General features: G+C 37.3%; 1 protein-coding gene across 1 annotated transcript in view; it reads left to right on the top strand.

The window, feature by feature from the left end:
* LRRC7 (leucine rich repeat containing 7) overlaps positions 1 to 19,796 on the top strand; it is a 507,812-nt gene that overhangs the window by 333,680 nt on the left and 154,336 nt on the right. The window contains exon 8 of the mRNA XM_060142541.1: positions 129 to 192. Within this exon, the coding sequence (XP_059998524.1) occupies positions 129 to 192 (64 nt within the window). The remainder of the gene's footprint in view (positions 1 to 128; positions 193 to 19,796) is intronic.

The following is a 19,796-nucleotide window of genomic DNA, read 5'->3' as shown; positions in this document are numbered from 1 at the left end:
CTTAAAAAATACCCCCGTATCTGTGCACTATACACCCAGGTAAATCTGATAGGGAGGTGGGTGGAATGTCTTTTGGAGCGATGTGTCATGCACTGCCTCACAATAATATTTTTCTCCATCTGTTATAGGTCAATGCACAAACTGGCCCAGTTGGAAAGACTTGACCTAGGCAATAATGAATTCAGTGAGCTGGTAAGCAAATGCATTTTCTAAATTTGATAAATATATCCCAGGGGATTATTTCTTTTGCTCTGTCTTGATAACCTCAGGCATTAAATCATCAGGTGCACATTTACATTTGCTAAATGAAATAAAATCTGGAATTAAAGTGATTGTTTATCTGTATAGTAAGCTACAGGGAATTGAATAATATTAGGATTAACTTTAAAAGCGGGGGTACGGATAGGCAGATGCAAAATGTCAGTTTTGAGCACCACCTATATAGCAGGCACCATGTTCAGAGTGTTATATATGTTGCCTTATTTAATCCTGATTTGCCATGTTGCCATGCAACATGGAAACAAGCTCAAGGTGGTCACTGACTTACATAGCTTTTATGTGGTTGAACAGGAATTAAACCAAGACTTGATTAACTCAAAGTCCATACCTTGAAGACTTCTGCTTTGACTGCTTAATGGGCATAGCATGAGAGGAGTGGTCAATGGCCTTTTATTTCCAATTGTACTGAAAGTGTCTTTCTAGTGAACATATGTTATGACCTCACTGCCAGCAAAATTGACAGAATTTTGACTACTCCTTTTAGGCTTAAGTTTTCTTTAAATGTTCCTGAAAACCAAAATCTCAAATGCAAATTAGAAAGAAAATACTCTTTTACCAGCAGACCCAGCCTGTTTTACTCAGAGGTCTTCCACTTGAACATCTTCAAATTTCAAAAATCAATTCACCTAAATTGTATTTTAACTATTTTTAAATTGAAACATTTAAGAGTGTAATCAGCTTTTCTTTTGCAGCTATGTTACTAGCTACATGACCTTGTGAAAATGACTTAACCTCTCTAACCCTCATTTTCCTTTTTTATAAAATGGAGATTATGATGGTTCCTCCCCTCCAAGGTTTGTAGGAGAATTAAGTTAAAAAATGTACAGGGCCTGGAAAAGTGATTCCCAGTAAATGCCAATGTATAGGGGTGATAGTGTATAATTCACACTACAACTTGAACGTGCAAAAAAAATAACTTGTTTTACTTTGACCGTAACTAATTTGATCATTGTCCCAGCCTCTATCAGCTCTTTATTGAGGGTAAAAACTGACTTCTATTTTTCTATGATTAGAAGTTAAATCTAATTTTAGAAGTTACGTGGTCCCTTTAGGTTGTGTTCATCTTCCCTGCATAGAAATTCTCTGTAACCTCTTGCCTTCCCCTGCTTGTCTCCTTAAGATGGAATCTGAGTGAGTGCGAAGGAAGGTACGTATCTTTCTGACATGAGGAAAAGAGACGCCCTGTTCTCAGGCTGGATTTCAGAAGTGCTGGCCTCTGGGCTGATGTTTGCAGCTGATACTGCCTCCTGTGTTAAATCTGCAATTCTGAACCTGCCAGTTGGTTCTTTGGGCTCAGGCAATACCCCCTGGGAGCATTGGTCATCTTCCTCTTGCTGGCAGTGCCATCACCCAGTTATCATTGCATATACATGCATAAGTCTCTGTCCTGTCTTCCCTCCAGCACCATGCTTGGAAGTTCATCCCCGATTTCTGTTGTGAAGGAATCTCACCAGCCATAACCTTAATAGTGACCCCATAACAAGTCTACAGGCTCTGAGAGTCCAAATGATATGCAAACTGAAAGAGGTCCACTAAAAACAAACTTCAGAGCTTCCTTCTGCCTGCTGCATCACACCGCCAAGCTTGCTCTGCTTTGGATACACCCAACTGTGTTATAGGGCAGCTGGCAAGGTGGCCTCAACACAGTAGAGCAAAATGACCCAGTACATAGTTTAATGCACCTCTGGCATTTTTAAAGGAGATATTTATTAGTGCAGGTAGAGAGAGACGTAAAGGTGGTGAATAACAGTGGCAAAACTATTGGTAGTTTTTTAAATTAGTTGTTAAGAAGCTAGGATCTACCCATGATTCCATGAAGACATGTAGCTTGGCCTAGTAGTTGAAAGAACATGGACAATGGATTCAGACGACTGAGGTTTAACTTTCAACTCCATCACTGGTTAGCTGGGTACCTTTGGGTCTATAGCTCACTCCCTATCCTCAGCTTCCTCTTCAATAAAATAAGGGTATCAAACCCATATATCTCACAGACTTTTTGAAAGAATTTCATGCAAGAGAATCTATAATAAACAATGCATGTTCAAATGAATTTCAGTTCTGTCAGATATATAATTTTGCAAGCCTTTTGTATGGATACTTTGTGAATCAATATTTTACTATAAATATTTGCATTGACAAAGTTGAATAGGGCATGTTTATTTTTTGAAAATAAGCTTACTAAAGGTAAATTTTAAATACACATATTTTGACTTATGCTTCTGATGTCTAAGAAATCATCATCTGAGTAAAAACATTTTTTACTTTTGAACTCCCAATATTTTATGCCTGTCACAAAGTTAAGTCTCTTAATTTTTTTTTGCATTTCTACTGGGGTGCTTTATTTGATAATAGTTATTTGACGGGGTTGGGGGGAGTATATTTCTGGAACTTCACATTTCTAATGTTATTTACTTTTAATCAAATATTTGAATTTTATTCATCATATGTGTGGGACTAGCTGTTATTTCTCTGACAGTAACAATTTTTAATGTGAAAATAAGAGAATTTGCTCTGATAAGAGGCTTCTAGAAACAAGAGCATATGGAGGAAAGGGAATTAAATTCCAATCTGTAGCTAGATATTGACACCTAGGAGATTACTGTTAGATGATTCATTTTGTGTGTCATGGTAAAGAGACAGATGTGAAGAGATGGCAGTAAGTAAAAAAAAAAAAAAATGAGAATGAGAATGAGAAAACCTAATGAAGAAAACAGAAGTCTGCTTGCTAGAGAAGCAAGGTACATATCCCAAATAAGGTCTGAAGTAGAAATATCTACTTATGGATGCTACTTATGGTAACAATAAAAAATTGTAAACAAAAGAAATTATCTTATGTTTCTACAGGAATAACCACTAGAAGATACTAGACAAAGTTCTGGGAACATAATAGATTCTTAAAACTTTTTTTATGTGTGTTTCTTTCATGGCTTTTTTATCAATATAAAATTAATAAGTGTTCATTTAAAATTATTAGAAAGTTAAAAGAAGCATAAAGACGATAGTAAAAGTAATCTGTGACCTCATCCCCATATATAATCATTATTAATATTTTTGGTATATTCTTTCTCCCTTCCCTCATTTTCTTTTAATGAGGTCAAATGAGCATTATTTGGAGCCTGGTCAGAGATGGGACACTAGTAGGTTGATGTGTGGAGTTGGATAGCATCAATCCTTAAAAATCCTCTGTACACTCTATGTAGTACATTCTTCGCACTGTTACAATAATTAGTAAGATCCCAATGTCATGGAATGGTCAGGGACCCTAAAACAGATTCAGTGATTATCATGGGGCCCAAAAGCTGTATGGTAGGATTATATTTCAGGTATATATATATATTTATCCAATGAACTAAGAATTGCTATTTGTCCTGAACTGGTGCAGGAAATAATGGAGCCCCAAAGCAAATCACCATGAGCCAGAATAATGGAAAATGGAGCATATTGAGTAGCAGAGCCCCGAGGAGATAGGATGGATCCAGTAATAGTATGAGGTCATGGTTGACCATCCCCCAAAACTAGCTCTAGCTTCCAAGCTCCTTTACTTCCTTTCTTCATCCCCCCTTCCCTCAAAAGGAGAGGACTGTGGCATACAGGAAAATGTCACTTAAAGCCCCCAAAAATTCTGCTATGGGAACATTCATCAAAAGAGTCAGTCATCAGGGCGAGAGAGAGTCATGGGCATATACACACTAACAAACGCAGTAAGGTAGATAGCTAGTGGGAAGCAGCCGCATGGCACAGGGATATTGGCTCGGTGCTTTGTGACAGCCTGGAGGGGTGGGATGGGGAGGGTGGGAGGGAGGGAGACGCAACAGGGAAGACATATGGGAACATATGTTTATGTATGACTGAAAGAAAAAAGAAGAAAAAAAAAAAAAAAGAGTCAGTCATAAGAAGCAAAATAAGAAAGCTTTAAGGCAAGACAGAAAGAGAAAATTGCTCAGCTCAGAGGAGGCTAAAAGCAGACTGGGAAATGGTCTGTGTATGCCTCAGAGTCCATGATCGTGATATAACGATGATCATGACCTTCTATATAAACTATATTCAGTTCCATCCTGTCAAGGATATTTTTTACATCTGTGCTCATGCATGAGGTTGGTATACATTATTCTTGTGTACTTTATCCATGGGTTCCTGTTTTTCATCAGTTTTGAAAAATTAACAGTCCTTATCTGCTCAAATGTTGCCTTTTAACTGTATCTTCTGTCTCTCCTGCTGGAATTTGGATTAAATATGAATATGAGTGATTTTGAAATAAGTGATTTTGAAATACCATCTTATTAATATTTTGTAAGTTTTTTCTGGAAAAGTAATCAGATAAAGGGTAATTTTTAAATATCTATTTCATGTCCTTAAAGAAAGTCTTCCTGCCTCTGCACCTAAAATTAGCCAGGATTCATTCTCCAGAGTTTGAGGCATCATGATGAGATCATTTTAAGAGTATTTTCAACTCTTTGAGCTATTTAATGTGTCCAGTTACTGACAGAGATATTTCTAAACTACAGACCATTCAAATTCTGGATTAAAGAACAAAACATGGATTTTAAAAAACAAAACACCTAAATGACAGCAACAAAAATATTTAAAGAGTAAAAAATATATATTTTTCTGTGATAAAAAAACATTTTTTAAACACATGTAAAGATGGATTGAATTTAAAAGTTCAGAGAATTCATCAGGAAATGAGTAGCATCATTTTTGTTTTGTTTTGTTTTGTTTTTATTTTTGGCTGCGTTGGATCTTTGTTGCTGTGAGCTAATTTTCTCGAGTTGCGGCAAGCGAGGGCTACTCTTCCTTGTGGTGCACAGGCTTCTCATTGCGGTGGCTTCTCGTTGCAGAGCACGGGCTCTAGGCACGCGGGCTTCAGTAGTTGCAGCACGTGGGCTCAGTAGTTGTGGTATGCGGGCTCTAGAGCACAGGTTCAGTAATTGTGGCACATGGGCTTAGTTGCTCCACAGCATGTGGGATCTTCCCAGACCAGGGATCGAACCCAAGTCCCCTGCACTGGAAGGCTGATTTTTAACCACTGGTCCACCAGGGAAGTCCCAGTAACATCGTTTTAACTCTCTAATATTTGAAACAGTATGTCAAGCCATCTTTATAAAAAGATTTCATAAATTCAGCTATCCATGGACTGTATTAGAGGATTTATATTCTATAAAGCTTTTTTATAGAAAAGCTTAAAAAATAGTCTGCACTCTACAAGTCACTATTTTAAATGCTTAATAAGGCTGCAGATCACACTAAGCAAGAATTTCTAATCTCAATATTCAAACTGAATTTGTTTCTGTTGACTTTTTTCACTTTATTTCATAGAATCAAACAAAAATTTCAAATGGATAAATCAAGTAAAGAATGGAGTCACTCTGAGCAAAATAACGGAGAAGAAATGCCAGTCATTGTATAGACTATCTGTTTGGTTTTATAAATAATATGAATGTGTTTTCATAGAAATTTGAAACCGCTGAGTGCTGTTTTAACTTGTAATTTAAATTGATTAGAATTAAATTAAACTTTACCAGTAGCGTAACAGCCAATGATTTCAACTCCCTAGTTTGCCCAAGGTGTGCTCATCCTTAATTACCTAGGATGCATGTATACCTGGGGCAAGCGTTATATTTACATATCTGGTAATTTCCTTTATAGATAATTACAATGTAGGTTTGCCACACTTACTAATAAAATTTTGTTAATTATTCTTCAAGTAAAGCTTATAAGAAAAAGCAGAGTAATAAAAATACAATTTGTCATCTTATAACAGGCCATTCCATTTTCAGGGAAGATATTTAAAGCATCCTAATTAGTAACGCTTCCATCTCCTGCATTTGTAAAACTACTGAGGCCATAGATTGTGTGCGTGTATACACATATAGAATTTATATAGATCACAGACATTGCAAGAGGTTATCGATATATCAAGAGAAACTTGAGAAATGAAACTAATTTTTAAAATGATTGGAGACACATCAGTTTCTGTATCAGCCAAGGTCCAGGCAGGGGGTAGAAACTATATCAAGTATGTAACAAAGAAAGTTTAATATAAGGAATGGACAATCATGTACTAGAAAACTGGAAAGACAGAAAGGGGGCTCTGAAGGACCACAGATGTAATAACTCTAGGAAGCAGCTACCACCTCTAGCTTAGGGGCCAAACGGAAGATGGTAATATAAGGAATTATGAAAACTTGAAGCTGCCACTCACACCTCTAAATAGGGGCACCAGTCAGCTGATGTCTTCAAGGATCTAATAAGGCTAGTTCTAATTGTGTGGAAAAAATACAAGCTGAAAACAACTGCTGTTGCTGGAGTTTAGTGTCACTGCAAGGAGCAGTGCTGCTGTTGAGATACTAAATTCCCAGGAAGTAAGTAGAATGAGCAAGTCCCTTCTGCCTTCTCTAGCCTTCCAGCCCTCTCCAGTACACCCAGTCATCAGGGCCTGATGCAGAGTCACATATCAAAAAAGAAATGTAGGGCTTCCCTGGTGGCACAGTGGTTGAGAGTCCACCTGCCAATGCAGGGGACACGGGTTCGTGCCCCGGTCCGGGAAGATCCCACATGCCGCGGAGCGGCTGGGCCCCGCAACAGGAGAGGCCACAACAGTGAGAGGCCCGCGTACCGAAAAAAAAAAAAAAGAAGAAATGTAGTTAACCTCAGAATTACGAAGTAGAATATTAGAAAAGTGGGCCACAGCTAAAAGACAATAGCTTAAACATTTAAAATAAAACAAATGTTTTTTTTTGCCAACTCAATTTTGGCATCATTTTCTCCAGAAAGTTTTCCCAGCCTCTAGCAGAGTACCAACTCCCAACTGGCTCGTGATAATTGTTTCTAATGAATGAATGAATCATTTGACTTTAAAAGTGAACAGTTAAGTCAATTATCCTCATCAGAATCGTGCCTACATAAATTGAAAATTTTTGATTCAAACTAAGCAATAATAGAGGTGGAGAAAATGCTTTAGTTTATATGAAAAACAATCATTCCATAATAAGCTATCCTTTTAGGAATCAATTTCAATTCACTTTAAAACATACTTCTAAATGAGTTTCTCCATGAAACTTTAAAGTACAAAATTGAGAACTGTGACCAATAAATAAAACTGTATTTCCACCAACTCTGGAATTTGAAAGGAATCCTTGATGAATCATTCAATTAAAAGGTGTTTTATGTCTGAAAATAATTATGGAGTTTTTTTAGATAGGAGGATCAAACTGGGGTCTCCACTTTTATAGGTGCAACATCTGTTGACCGAGGGCTTTAAAAAGCAATTTCCAATGTTGCACATACAAAAAAATAAATAAATAAAATAAAACCTCATTTCTTTGCTTTTAAGCTTTCCTTTTCCTAGCAATAAAATAAGTTATCTTGGCCTCTGTTTTCAAAGGAAGCAGTTTTTCTCTCATTGCCATTTCTTATTATTGCAATAAGTCTGGGTACTATAAATGAAATTAATTAGCTCTGTTTCCCTTTCCATAAATAGATTTTTCTAAGAATGGCATATATCTCAATGTAGTCAAGTGCCTTGGTGATTCTGTCAATAGTGTCAACAAGAGAAGTTAAAAGAAATGCTCTCTGATTGAACCAGGGAAAATTATGTGAAATAAGAGTACAAATTTATAACCAACACTTTACAAAGAAAATAAGTGTATTATGCAATCATGGAGTAAACCCAAGAATATTCTTGAGTTGTGAATAGGGATTGTGAATCATCCAAAAACTAACAAAAACTGTATTTAAAGTAATCAAATTCAAAATGACATCTTCCTCATTGAAATGCTGAAATGTATACTATCTGGATGTATTATCTGAAATTGAATCAATAAAAAATTTATTTGATTTCAGGTTTCACAACAAACCAAACCCAGAAGACAATGAAAATGCTAAGGAGAAATATAAAGAAAGGGGGATGGAGAGAAAGAGAGAGAGACAGTGTGTGTGTGTGTGGGGGGGTGTATGCATGTATGGAGAGTGTAATTGTTAGGGTGGCCAGGGAAGCTTTACTCAGCAGGTGACATTTTAGCAAAAACCTAAAGAAGGCGAGGGAGCAAATCATGCTAATATCTGGGTGGAAGATCATTCTAAACAGAGGGAACAAGCAGTATAAGCACCTGACATGAAAGCAAGCCTGACTTGTGGACAGCAAGAAGACTAGAAGGTCTGGAGGAGGGTAAGTGAGAAGAGTAGGTGATAAGTTAATTTGGGGAGTTTGGAGGTAGTTGCACAGGGAGAGGTAGAATCCTGTAAGACATTTCAAGGATTTTGGCTTTCACTCTGGGTAAAGTGGAAGCCCTCTGGAAGGTTTTGAACAGGTAGAACCCATGGTCTGACTTACATTGTTATGTTACATTACACTACATTTGGTTGTAGTATGTTACCTTAATTACACTGCATTACATGGCATTACCAGGATCAGTTTGAATACTGTGCTGAGGATGAATGGAAAGTGGGTCAAAGTGGAGTCAAAGAGACCAGTTAGGAAGTTATTGCAATAATATAGGCAAGAAATGGTAGTGTCCGGGGATGGGGTAGTAGCAGTGGAGGTGGTAAGGACTGATTTCTGGGTAAATATTAAAGATATAGCCAGAAGTAGGATCTGAACTTGTAAATTAGGGACACCTTCTTTCAAAATATAATACAAAATTAGGAATACGTAATTAAGTACAAAAGTGAATGTTTACTTAAGATGAAAAAAAGAAACTATGAATTTTAAATTACAAATTAAAATTAATAGAATACAATTTGAAAAGCTGACAAATGTTGTAAACATCATTAAATCCAGAAAAATAACATAATAGCACACATCTGTGATACTCTTTTTTCCCCCTACATATTGGCCTCATGCTCTTTGACAGTGTGTTCATATGACAAATATTTTGTAATATCATTTTCTATGGCGATAATAGAAAAATAATCCAGGCTTTCCTCTACCATGGTTTTTATTCCTGATAATTTGGAAACATCTGTTTCATCTTTACAATTTTTCATTGATACAGCTTGTAAAATTCTAGGATTGTCAAATTTGGGAAAACCTCTGACTCCCTACATTTCAAGCCTTGTTTCTCTTCCTCCACCTACACACTGAGAACCAAAGGACATATTCATGTCCCAATACTCTCCTTGGCCCTGTACCTTCATGTCATGAGGGTCAGGGGAAGTGACACAATGAACAAAGTATTTCTGGAAGCCATTTCTACTCTAGATGGCTAACAATAGGTTAACTACGTGGAGACATGATTGCAAACCATATAAATATATTCCATTAAATCTATACTAAAGGTATTCCCATGTAACTCCCTTTTATCTGTCTCCCCAAAATGCCTGTGGCCATTCCATCACCACATGACATGAGAGAAATTGCAACATAGTGGAAGTCAGGGTAGAAATTATAGTTAAAAGATCTTAATTTTACCTAGCATTTCAGGCCTAGGCACATACCTGTACTCCTTTCTTATTGCTGATCTGTAGCAAATGACCACAGACTTAGTGGCTTAAAACAATACAGATTTATCATCTCACAGTCCTGGAAGTCAGAAGTCCTAAAATCAAAGTGTCATCAGGGCTTTAATCCTTCTAGAGACTTCATGAGAGAATCTGTTCCTTACGTTTTCCAGCTCCTAGAGGCTACCTCATTCCTTGGCTAGTGACCCCTTTCTCACATTACTTCAATCTCTGTGTCTGTCATTATGTCTCCTACTTTGATTTTATTTCTATCATTGCAACTCTTTCTCTGTCTTCTCCAACACCCCTGTCTCCCTCATGTAAGTACCTTTGTGATTACTTTGGGACCACTGACATAATCCAGGATAATCTCTCTTTCTCAATATCTTTAAATTAATCATATCTGCAGATTCTCTTTTATCCTGTAAGGTAGAATATTCACAGGTTCAGGGGTCAGGACATGGACATCTTTGAAAGCCCATTGTTTAGCCTACCAGTAAGGTCCCTGTCCCCAAAGATTCATGTCTAACCACTTGAAAATGCATCCACCCCAACTCAAGTTCTCCAAAATTCTCACTCATTACAAAATCAACTCATGTATAAAAGTCTCATCTAAATCTCATCAGCTCAAAAGTCCCAAATTTCATCATGTAAAGCATCTAAGTTAGGCATAGGTAAGGTTCTGTGTACAGTCTATCCTGGGTCCAAATCACCTTCCATCTGTAGACCTGTAAAACTAGAAAAAAGTCAATCTGCTTCCAAAATATGATTGTGCAATAGGCATAGGATAACAGTTACAGAGATTCCCATGCAGAATGGGAAAAAAAAATGGAAGGACAAAAGTAGTCTACACTCAAAACCAATATCAAAATTCACCCACGCAAACTCCATGAGGTTTCAAGGCCAGGGAATAAACTCTGTGGCTCAAGACCCATTGCTCTGTGCCTTTGGCTTTATCCTCTGCATCATTCTTCCTTTTCCTGGTAGGAAAGCAAGGTTTACAGCTGAGTAGATTTATCAGCCTGTTTCCTGCTTATAGAATTTTAGGAGTCTGGCAGTCTTCTTTTGTCCTCTCTCTATTCCTTTCAGTCCATGCTGGCAGTGTTTCTGTTGATACAACAGTCTAAAGAGCCTTGTGGGTCTCCCATTTATATCTTGAAGATTTCTCCACTGCACAAGGGGTTCCTCACGGATCTTTCCTGGATAATCTCATGTCTATTCCTGGCTTCTTCTAAGATGTCTAACAGGTTCCATGAAACACCTACCTAAGCACTTTGATCCTTACAAGTCACTTTAATCCTTAGAAAGGTTTGCCCCAGCACACCCTGACTTTATTTCCAGAGCACACTTTCCTGGTAGTGAATCTCCTAATTTTAGCATTTTTTTGTAGTCTGAATAGGATGAATATTTCCCAAGTCAAGTCCTGGTTTCTTTTTGCTTAATAGTTCTTTCAATTTACCCTTTCCTCTTGTATTTTACTACAAACAGCAAGTAGAAATCAGGCCATACCATCAAAATTTTGCTTGGAAATCTCTTCAGCTAAATATCAAATTTACCTCATACAAGTTATGCTTTCCACATAAGTGTATGATACAATTCAGCTACTGTATAACAAAGATCCCCTTTACTCCATTTTCCACGTTGACATGTTCCTCATTTCCTTCGGAGCCCTCATTAGTAGTGAGGGCTTAGAGTCCACATTGCTACGAGCAGTCTTTTCATGATCATTTAGGTGTTCTCTAAGAAGATACAGATTTTCTGTACCATGCTCTTCACTTCATTCTGAGTCCTCCTTAGTAGAGATAAGGAGGACTCATTACCATCCATATTTCTACTAACAGTATGTTCAAGGCAATTTAGGCTTTTTCGATCATGCATTTTTAGCTAGAATTTTTCCAGCTCTGTTCACTACCCAGTTCCAAAGCCACTTCTGCATTTTTAGGTATTTGTTGCAGGAGTAACCCACTTCCAAGTTCCAAAATACGATTCCTGTGATTGAACTGTAACAAATTATGACAAATTTGGAGGCTTAAAACAATACGTATAACACAACACAACACAAAATTATTATTTTAAAGTTCTGTAGGTGTCATCAGGGCTGTGTTCTTTCTGGAGGCTCTAGAGAAGTATCCATTTTCTCTCCTTTATCAGCTTCTAGAAGCCACTTGCATTCCTCTGCTCACAGCCCCTTCTTTGCATCACTTCAACTTCTCTTCTGTTATGACATCTCCTTCTCTGCCTTCTCTGAACTTCTTACCTTCCTCTTATAAGGACACTTATGATTACATTGGGACACTCAGATAATCTCTCCATCTCAAGACCCTTAAATTAATCATATCTGCAAAGTCTCTTTGTCCATGTAAGGTAATATATTCACAGGCCCTAGGGAGTAGGATGTGCATATCTGTGGGGAGCCAACACAATATTCATCCAACCACACTACCCAAGAGAATTTAAAACATATATCCGGGGCTTTCCTGGTGGCGCAGTGGTTGAGAGTCCACCTGCCGATGCAGGGGACACGGGTTTGTGCCCCGGTGCGGGAAGATCCCACATGCCGTGGAGCGGCAAGGCCCGTGAGCCATGGCCGCTGAGCCTGCGCGTCTGGAGCCTGTGCTCTGCAACGGGAGAGGCCACAACAGTGAGAGGCCCAAGTACCGCAAAAATAAATAAATAAAAATAAAATAAAACATATATCCACAAAAAATCTTGTACATGAATATTCATAGCAGCATATTCTTAATAGCCAAAAAGAAAGAAAATCCAAATGTCCATTAACTGATAAATGAATAAACATGATGCAGTATATCCATACAATGGAATAATATTTGGAAATAACAAAGAATTAAGGACTGATACAGATGAACTTTGAAAACATCATGCTAAATGAAAGAAGCTAGAAACAAAAGCCATGTGTTATATGATTACAGCTATATGAACTGTTCAGAATAGACAAATTCACAGAGACAGAAAGTAGATTAGTAGTTGCAGGGTCTGGGGAGGAGGGAAGAATGGAAAGAATGCGTATGGGTTTTTTTGGAAGGGGGGTGATGAAAATGATCTAGAATTATATAGTTATGGTAGTCAAACAACTTTGTAAATACTCTAAAAATCACTCAGTTTTATATTCTAAAAGGGTAAAATGTATCATATGTGAATTATGTTTTAATTTTTTAACCTTAAAAAAGATTTGTGCAAATTGCACAAAAACATATGGCCATGTGAACACTTTGCCAGGCTGCCTCCCAGGATCTGGAAAGGAGTTCATGCAAGTAAGGGGCTTGAAAGTTTGAACTTCATTAAGTTTAGAGGAAACCTGCCTCAGTAGAAGCAATAGGATTTGTTGACAGATGGGATGTCAGGGATGAGAGGGAGAGTAGTTAAGGGTGAGTTTAAGATTTGAGACTAAGCAACTGAAAGATGACATTTCTACTTCTGAGTAGAATACTATACAAGATGCAGGGGTTTTGTTTGTTTGCTTGTTTGACTGTGGCAAAAAAAAGTGCAAACATGAGATTTAACCTCTTAACAAATTTTTAAGTGTTCAGTACAGTGTTTTTAACTATAGGCTTCTTGAATTTGAATGTGCGCTTCCTTCACCAGATTTGGGAAGTTTTCAACCATTATTTCTTTAAAAAAGCTTTCTGCCCTTGTCTCTCTCTTCTTCTTCTAGAATTTTCATAATGCATATATTGATACATTTTACAGTATTCCATAAGTCCCTTGAGCTTTCTTCACTTTTTTTATTTTTTTTTTCCTTTTTCTCCTCTGATTGCATAATTTCAAATGTCTCATCTTTTTTTCTGCTTGATCAAGTCAGCTGTTGAATAATCCTAGTGAATTTTCCAGTTCAGCTACCGTGTTTTTCACCTCAAAAGTTTCTGGGTTTTTAAATTAATTTTCTACTCGTTTTTTCATGTATCATTTTCCTAAGTTTGTTGAACATTTTTATGATGGGTATTTTTAATTCTTTATCAGGTAATCCATGTGTCTCTACTTCTTTAGTGTTGGTTTTTGGAGATTTATTTTGTTCCTTTCTTTGGGCCATTCCATGTTTCTTAATGTTCTATGACACTTGATTTTGGTGTCTGCACATTTGAAAAACACCTACGTTTCCCATTTTGTACAGACTAGCTTTGTATAGGGGAGGACCTTTACCAATCAGCCAACTAGATATTCGAAGGACAAGAGATGTAATTTTAGAGGGAAATATCCGTTTTATTCTGGAAATCTTAAGTTTGATATGCCTATTATGTATCCAAATGGAGATGTCAAGAAGGCAGTTAACTATGAGTCTGGTCAGAAGTTCAGGCCAGATCAATACATTTAAGAAATACCAGTATAGGGCTTCCCTGGTGGTGCAGTGGTTGAGAGTCTGCCTGCCGATTCAGGGGATGCGGGTTCGTGCCCCGGTCCGGGAAGATCCCACATGCCACGGAGCGAGTAAGCCCGTGAGCCATGGCCACTGAGACTGTGCATCCGGAGCCTGTGCTCCGCAACGGGAGAGGCCACAGCAGTGAGAGGCCCACGTACCGCAAAAAAATTAAAAAAATAATAAATAAATAAAATAAAAATGCTGTCTGCCACATAAAAAATAAATAAATAAATAAATAAATACCAGTATAGGGAATTCCCTGGAGGTCCAGTTGTTAGGACTCTGTGCTTTCACTGCTGAGGTCCAGGTTCAATCCCTGGTTGGGGAACTAAGATCCTGCAAGCTGTGCAGTGAGGCCATAAAAAAAGAAAGAAAGAAAGAAATACAAGTATACATGTACAATTTAAAATTATGAGGCTAGATGTGATTACCAAAAGAAAAAGTATGAACAAAATATAATAGCTGTAATTTCTACAGACTGTAATTTTGTACAATAGATACAAGTAGGATTGTCCTGGTAAAATAAAGGAGTGCTCTCATACCCAAGAGTCTTCTTCTACTTCCTGTGGCTCCATGGAACACAATGCTATGGTCTGTATTAATAAACTCAATTAACAATTGGGAGCAGTTGAGGAAGGCAGAATTCTAAGATGGCCCCCAAGATCTGCACCCTCTGGAATACAGAGGTCTTCTCTCAGTTATTCAATCAAACACTAATATAAGTGCTACTGGGATTTTGCAGATATAATTAAAATACCAAATCAGATGGCCTTAAATAGAGAGATTATCCTGCATGAATCTGACCTAATTAGGTTATCCTTTAAAAGGGAATGGACTCTTCTTAATTAAAGAGATTGAAAGTGTGAGAGGGCCCTTGAAAGGAGCCATAGTCAAGGAATATAGGCCTCTCTAGGCCTGAGAGCTACCCCAACAAGAAAGTAGCTGACAAAAAGCAAGGAAACAAGGACGTCCTTCATACAACCCCAAAGAACTGAATCCTGCCACATCTATGTGAGTTTGCAAGAGGATGCCAAGCTCCAGATGATAATGCAGTCTAGCCAATACCACCATCTTAGCCTTTTGAGACCCTAAGCAGAGAACACAACTACATCATGCCCTGATTTCTGACCTACTTGAATTAATAAGTGAGTGTTGGTTTAAGCAGCTACATTTTCAGTAATTTGTTATGCAGCATTAAAAAACTACTACAGCTATATTTTATTCAAGGTTCTTGCAAAAATTACAACACAAATAATTGAAAGGATTTGTGAGACTCCACAGAGAATTCTCACATAAGGTTTTCAATAAATGTAAATTATACAGTAAAGCAGTAGAAACAGAATGCAGGCAAACATCAGGGGCCCAAGAGCCTTCCAAGTACAGCTTCCCAAAATCATTATTCACACACGACATGCTGCCTCTCTGGATAAAATCACCAAGATTTGTATGATAAATCTTAGTTTCAGAAGGCATCCTAAAAGTCTCCAGTAGTGTCTTTCATGGCCTTCTGTACACATAGCCAAGCCAGACTATCTGACTTGTAATGCCAGGCATAAGTCCTAATAAACCAGCAGTGGGTACCACCAGGGCAGTTTCAAACTTTAGTGCATTATAAATCATTAATTATCCCACTGCCCTTATCTCAGCCAAGAGTCAGTGTCAGACTTATAGGCCCCAGAGATAAGCATAGCACTGAACCTCTCCAACTATAAAATAATTCTGTCTCATATGGTTCTGGTTCCCTTCCCCTACTTCACTCTCCTCAAGCAGGATACTATATACTGGCTCTGGTGAGTGAGCAAGCAGGTAGACAAACAAGTAGATATCATTTGGGTCCTTCAAGAAAGGTGGATGGCAGCAGAGGGCCCTTCTTTAGGTGACAAATGTCCAACGCACAATCCATGCCTGAATAATCAATGCTGTGGTCAGCTACCTGTTGTGAGGTGCTCTAGTTGAGTTCTCTCAACCCACCATCTCTTCTAGCCATTGTTAGGGGATTCCTAGGGCCTAAAGCTGTCCTTGCTGGCAAGATGTGGAGGAAGAATTACTAATGAGGATAAACACATAGTGGAACTTCACTGCTGCTTTTGTCGTGCCAACCTGAAGTTAGCTGGAATACTGCCTCCTTCTCTAACTGGCCCTACTATTCATATTAGAAGGCAATGGGCCAGATCTGTAATGAGCAGTCCTAGATAGTGAAATAACTCTAAGTACTAATCCTGACCACCTAGAAGTCTTTGTTCCTTATGGACTAACTATGGCCGGTTTTGCTCTCAGCCCCTCCTATTCCATGTCTGAAAATTTTTTTTGTTTAAATTGTTAAACTGTTTATATTGCTCTTTAGTTATAAAAGTGATTGTGATATAGAAGTGAAAAAGGAAAAAGAGAAAAATCCCCCTTAGCACTCCCCAGAGGTAGATAAAATTCAATGTCTGTCATCCCACTTTTTTTCTATGCATTTACAAATGTGCACATGCACACGCATATGCATTTTTTTCACTTTAAGAATGTATCATGGGCATTGCACATCTTTTATTCTTCTCTAAAAGTTATATGTGGTTTCCTATGGTGGGTGTCACATTATTTATTTAATCTGTAACCCATTGATGGACATGTATGTTGTTTCCAATATCTTGCTATTTTAATTATGCAGTGACCAACTCTTCACATACAAATGCAAATACTTGCAAAGAATGGCTTCTTAGAGGCAGAAATGCTGTATCACTAGCTATGCATATTTAATTTTAATAGATGCTGCAAGTTTCCCCTCTCAAAACCAGTACTAATTTACACAAACTTTTAGAACTTGTTAGAGAAACCAAGTAATTCTGACTTCCCAGAGGGACTCCTTTTGGTTTGTATTAAGTCACAGGTGATTGGCACTGGATTTTTTAAACATAATTGGATTTACTTTGTATCTTCTACAAAATTCTCTAAGTTTCTGGCTTCTTAGTTTTACTATTTCCTGTTTACTAGCAGCAGCATTTTTTCCCCTTTATTTGTTTTCAGTTTTGTTTCTGTTTTTTTTGCTTCGGTGAAACTTCAGGAAAGATGAGAGATAAACCCATTTTGACATCTGAATCAACTTGCTGTTTATTCATTCACCATACATTTACACTACGTTTATGCAGGTACTCTGCAAGCACTGAGGATACAAAGATGAAAAGACATAAACTTTACCTTTCAGAAATTCAAGCCTAATAAGAGAAATGCAAATGATAGCAACACAATTAAGAGACATGCATAGATAGATAGAAAATAAGACAGAAGAACTGAAGAGTGACTTTCAGAGTGAAAGACAGAGGTTCAAGGTAAAGACTTGAAAGGTAAGTAGGGGAGAGAGAACAGCTCATGGAAGTTACAGATGGATGAAACAGAAGAGTAGGCTTAGAGAACTTTAAGTGGTTAGATATGGTTGGCATACAGGTACTTTTGTAGGATAAAAGGAGGCAAGATTAGAAAAATGAACTGAAGTAAAAGCACTAGAGTCTTTGAATGTCATGCTAAGAATTTGGTATTATTTCATGAATGACAGCCTGAAAATTTTTATGTAGGAGAATAATATGTTTAAGCCTACATTTTAAAATTTACCCCTGATCTGAAGGACAAATTAATCACTAAATCAACAATTTTTTAAAATTTATAACCTACTCTGTGTTAGAAATTGTGATAGGAGCTAGAACTTTAATAAGAACAGATTAAGCACAGTGATAAGTGAAAATTACTATAATAGTTTAGGAAATGAATTATATAACCAGAACTAAGATGTGAAGACAGAAGAAATGAAGAAAACAATCCATGGATTCAAGAAAATAAAGAAATGACAGAAAGGGGAAGGTGGATAAAAGGGAGAAAGAATCAGATCTGTTGCTTCTAGTTGTAATAATGATGATTTGGTGGGTAATGCTGTTATTAATTGATATAAAAGGAACACAGGAAGAGAGGAGGTTGAATACGAGAAGATGGAAGTTCTGAACACATTGAGTTTGAATAACCTTTGGAAAACATAGGTGAAAATGTCTAAAACATAGTTAGAAATATAGATCTGGAATTTAGTAAAGGTGTCTGAGCTAGCAATAGAGATTTGAGAATCATTGGCATAATAGATCCTATGGAAATAGATAAAAATAGAAGAAAATTGTATGGAAAATCAGAAAGGAAGAGAGTTGTGAAAAATAACACAACAGATATGTAAAAGTTTTACAAACTTTAAAATATTGTATAATATAGCTAATTATTGCTATTGTTGCTGTTGGAACAATTGCACCAAACTACTAGATCTTATTAGAATTTGTTTCACAAAATTAGGGAATTTGTTCCCCTTGTTCACCAGCATATACCAGAACCTAGACCATTTTCAAACATGTAGTAGGTTTTCACTAAATATTTATCTTTTGTCTGGGTGTATTTACTGAATGTCTTGGCCATATGGATTTGTTATGGGAGTGGATTAGCTATCGTGACTTTTCCTGAAGAAACATCTCACAACCCTCTTCAACAGCCATATAGTCCATGAAGAATTTGAGAGCCAGTTCTTTAACTCTAAAGAACAAAACAAAGCCCAACAAAACAAAACAATGTAAAAGGTTTCTTCCTTAAATGTGTAGCCCAAAACAACCGTCATTACCTTTTAAATATTCCAACAGTTGTTTTACAGGGTAGTCATTACTCTTTATTTCCATTCCAGGTACACATTTTTACAAATTTAAGAAAATACTTTCAGTTAATGTGCAGAAAATGAAAAAGAACATGTATCTGTAGTAAAGTTCCCAATGGGCTAAACTTGCATTATTCATTTTTAGACACCTCCACATACTCACAGCATGACCTCTGTGATTGTCAACGGTGACAGTCTTCTCATATGCTTAACATGGTACCAACAGAGTGAAGAAAACCCCAGTGGTGCATAGCCCTCCTGCATGCTACGAAAGCTCTCCTTCTGAGAACAAAAACAATCTCTCCTAATCAGTCAACACAAATTTTTTGAACTCCTGCTGTATGCTAGACGTTGTGCTACATTCTGAGGGATTTTGAAGGAAACGTGAAACATGCCCATGCCTTCAAGGAAAATATAGGCTTGTTGGGGAGACAAGGTATAAAAAGTAGCATATATTGTGTCAAATAAGTTGTCCAAAGAGTAAATGCTACTCTGAGGTCTAGTACTCAAGGTTCCCTAAGATTGGTCTGGTTTACCTTCCTAGAGTGTTTCCCTAAATCCACAACTATGAGAAAGTTATCCTTCTCATACCCTTTTCTAAGCCAAATTAAACTGCTTGCTATTCTCCCTGCCTTCAGCTTGCTTTCCTTCTTCTGTGTCCCTGCTTGTACTAATTCTTCCTTCTGGAATATCCTTGCTTTCCTTCATGCTCATGTCTATATTATAGTTTGTACACCTTACCCTTCCTCAAGACCCAGCTCCAATGCAGCACCTCCTCAAAAATGTCCTTATGTTACTAGCTAGAAATAATCTTTCCCTCCTATAAATGCCTCTCTAAGGAGACCTCCACTGCCCCCATTACTTTCTTTCTTATGTCATACTTGTCCCTATCCATGTAGATGCATGGTCACAGAGAACAACCTTTCCTTCTACCTCCTCTACTTCCTGATGAATATTGTCTTAAAGGGATTTTAATTCCTCAGAACCCAGTGAGGCTAACTTGTAGTTTCAGTGCATCCAGTACTATTGATTCTTTCCATCCCCTAT

Source organism: Lagenorhynchus albirostris, chromosome 2 (assembly GCF_949774975.1).
Source record: "Lagenorhynchus albirostris chromosome 2, mLagAlb1.1, whole genome shotgun sequence".
NCBI classification, from domain to species: Eukaryota; Metazoa; Chordata; class Mammalia; order Artiodactyla; family Delphinidae; genus Lagenorhynchus; species Lagenorhynchus albirostris.
The sequence above is the reverse complement of the archived record's forward strand: the minus strand, read 5'-3'. Positions and strand labels throughout refer to the sequence as shown.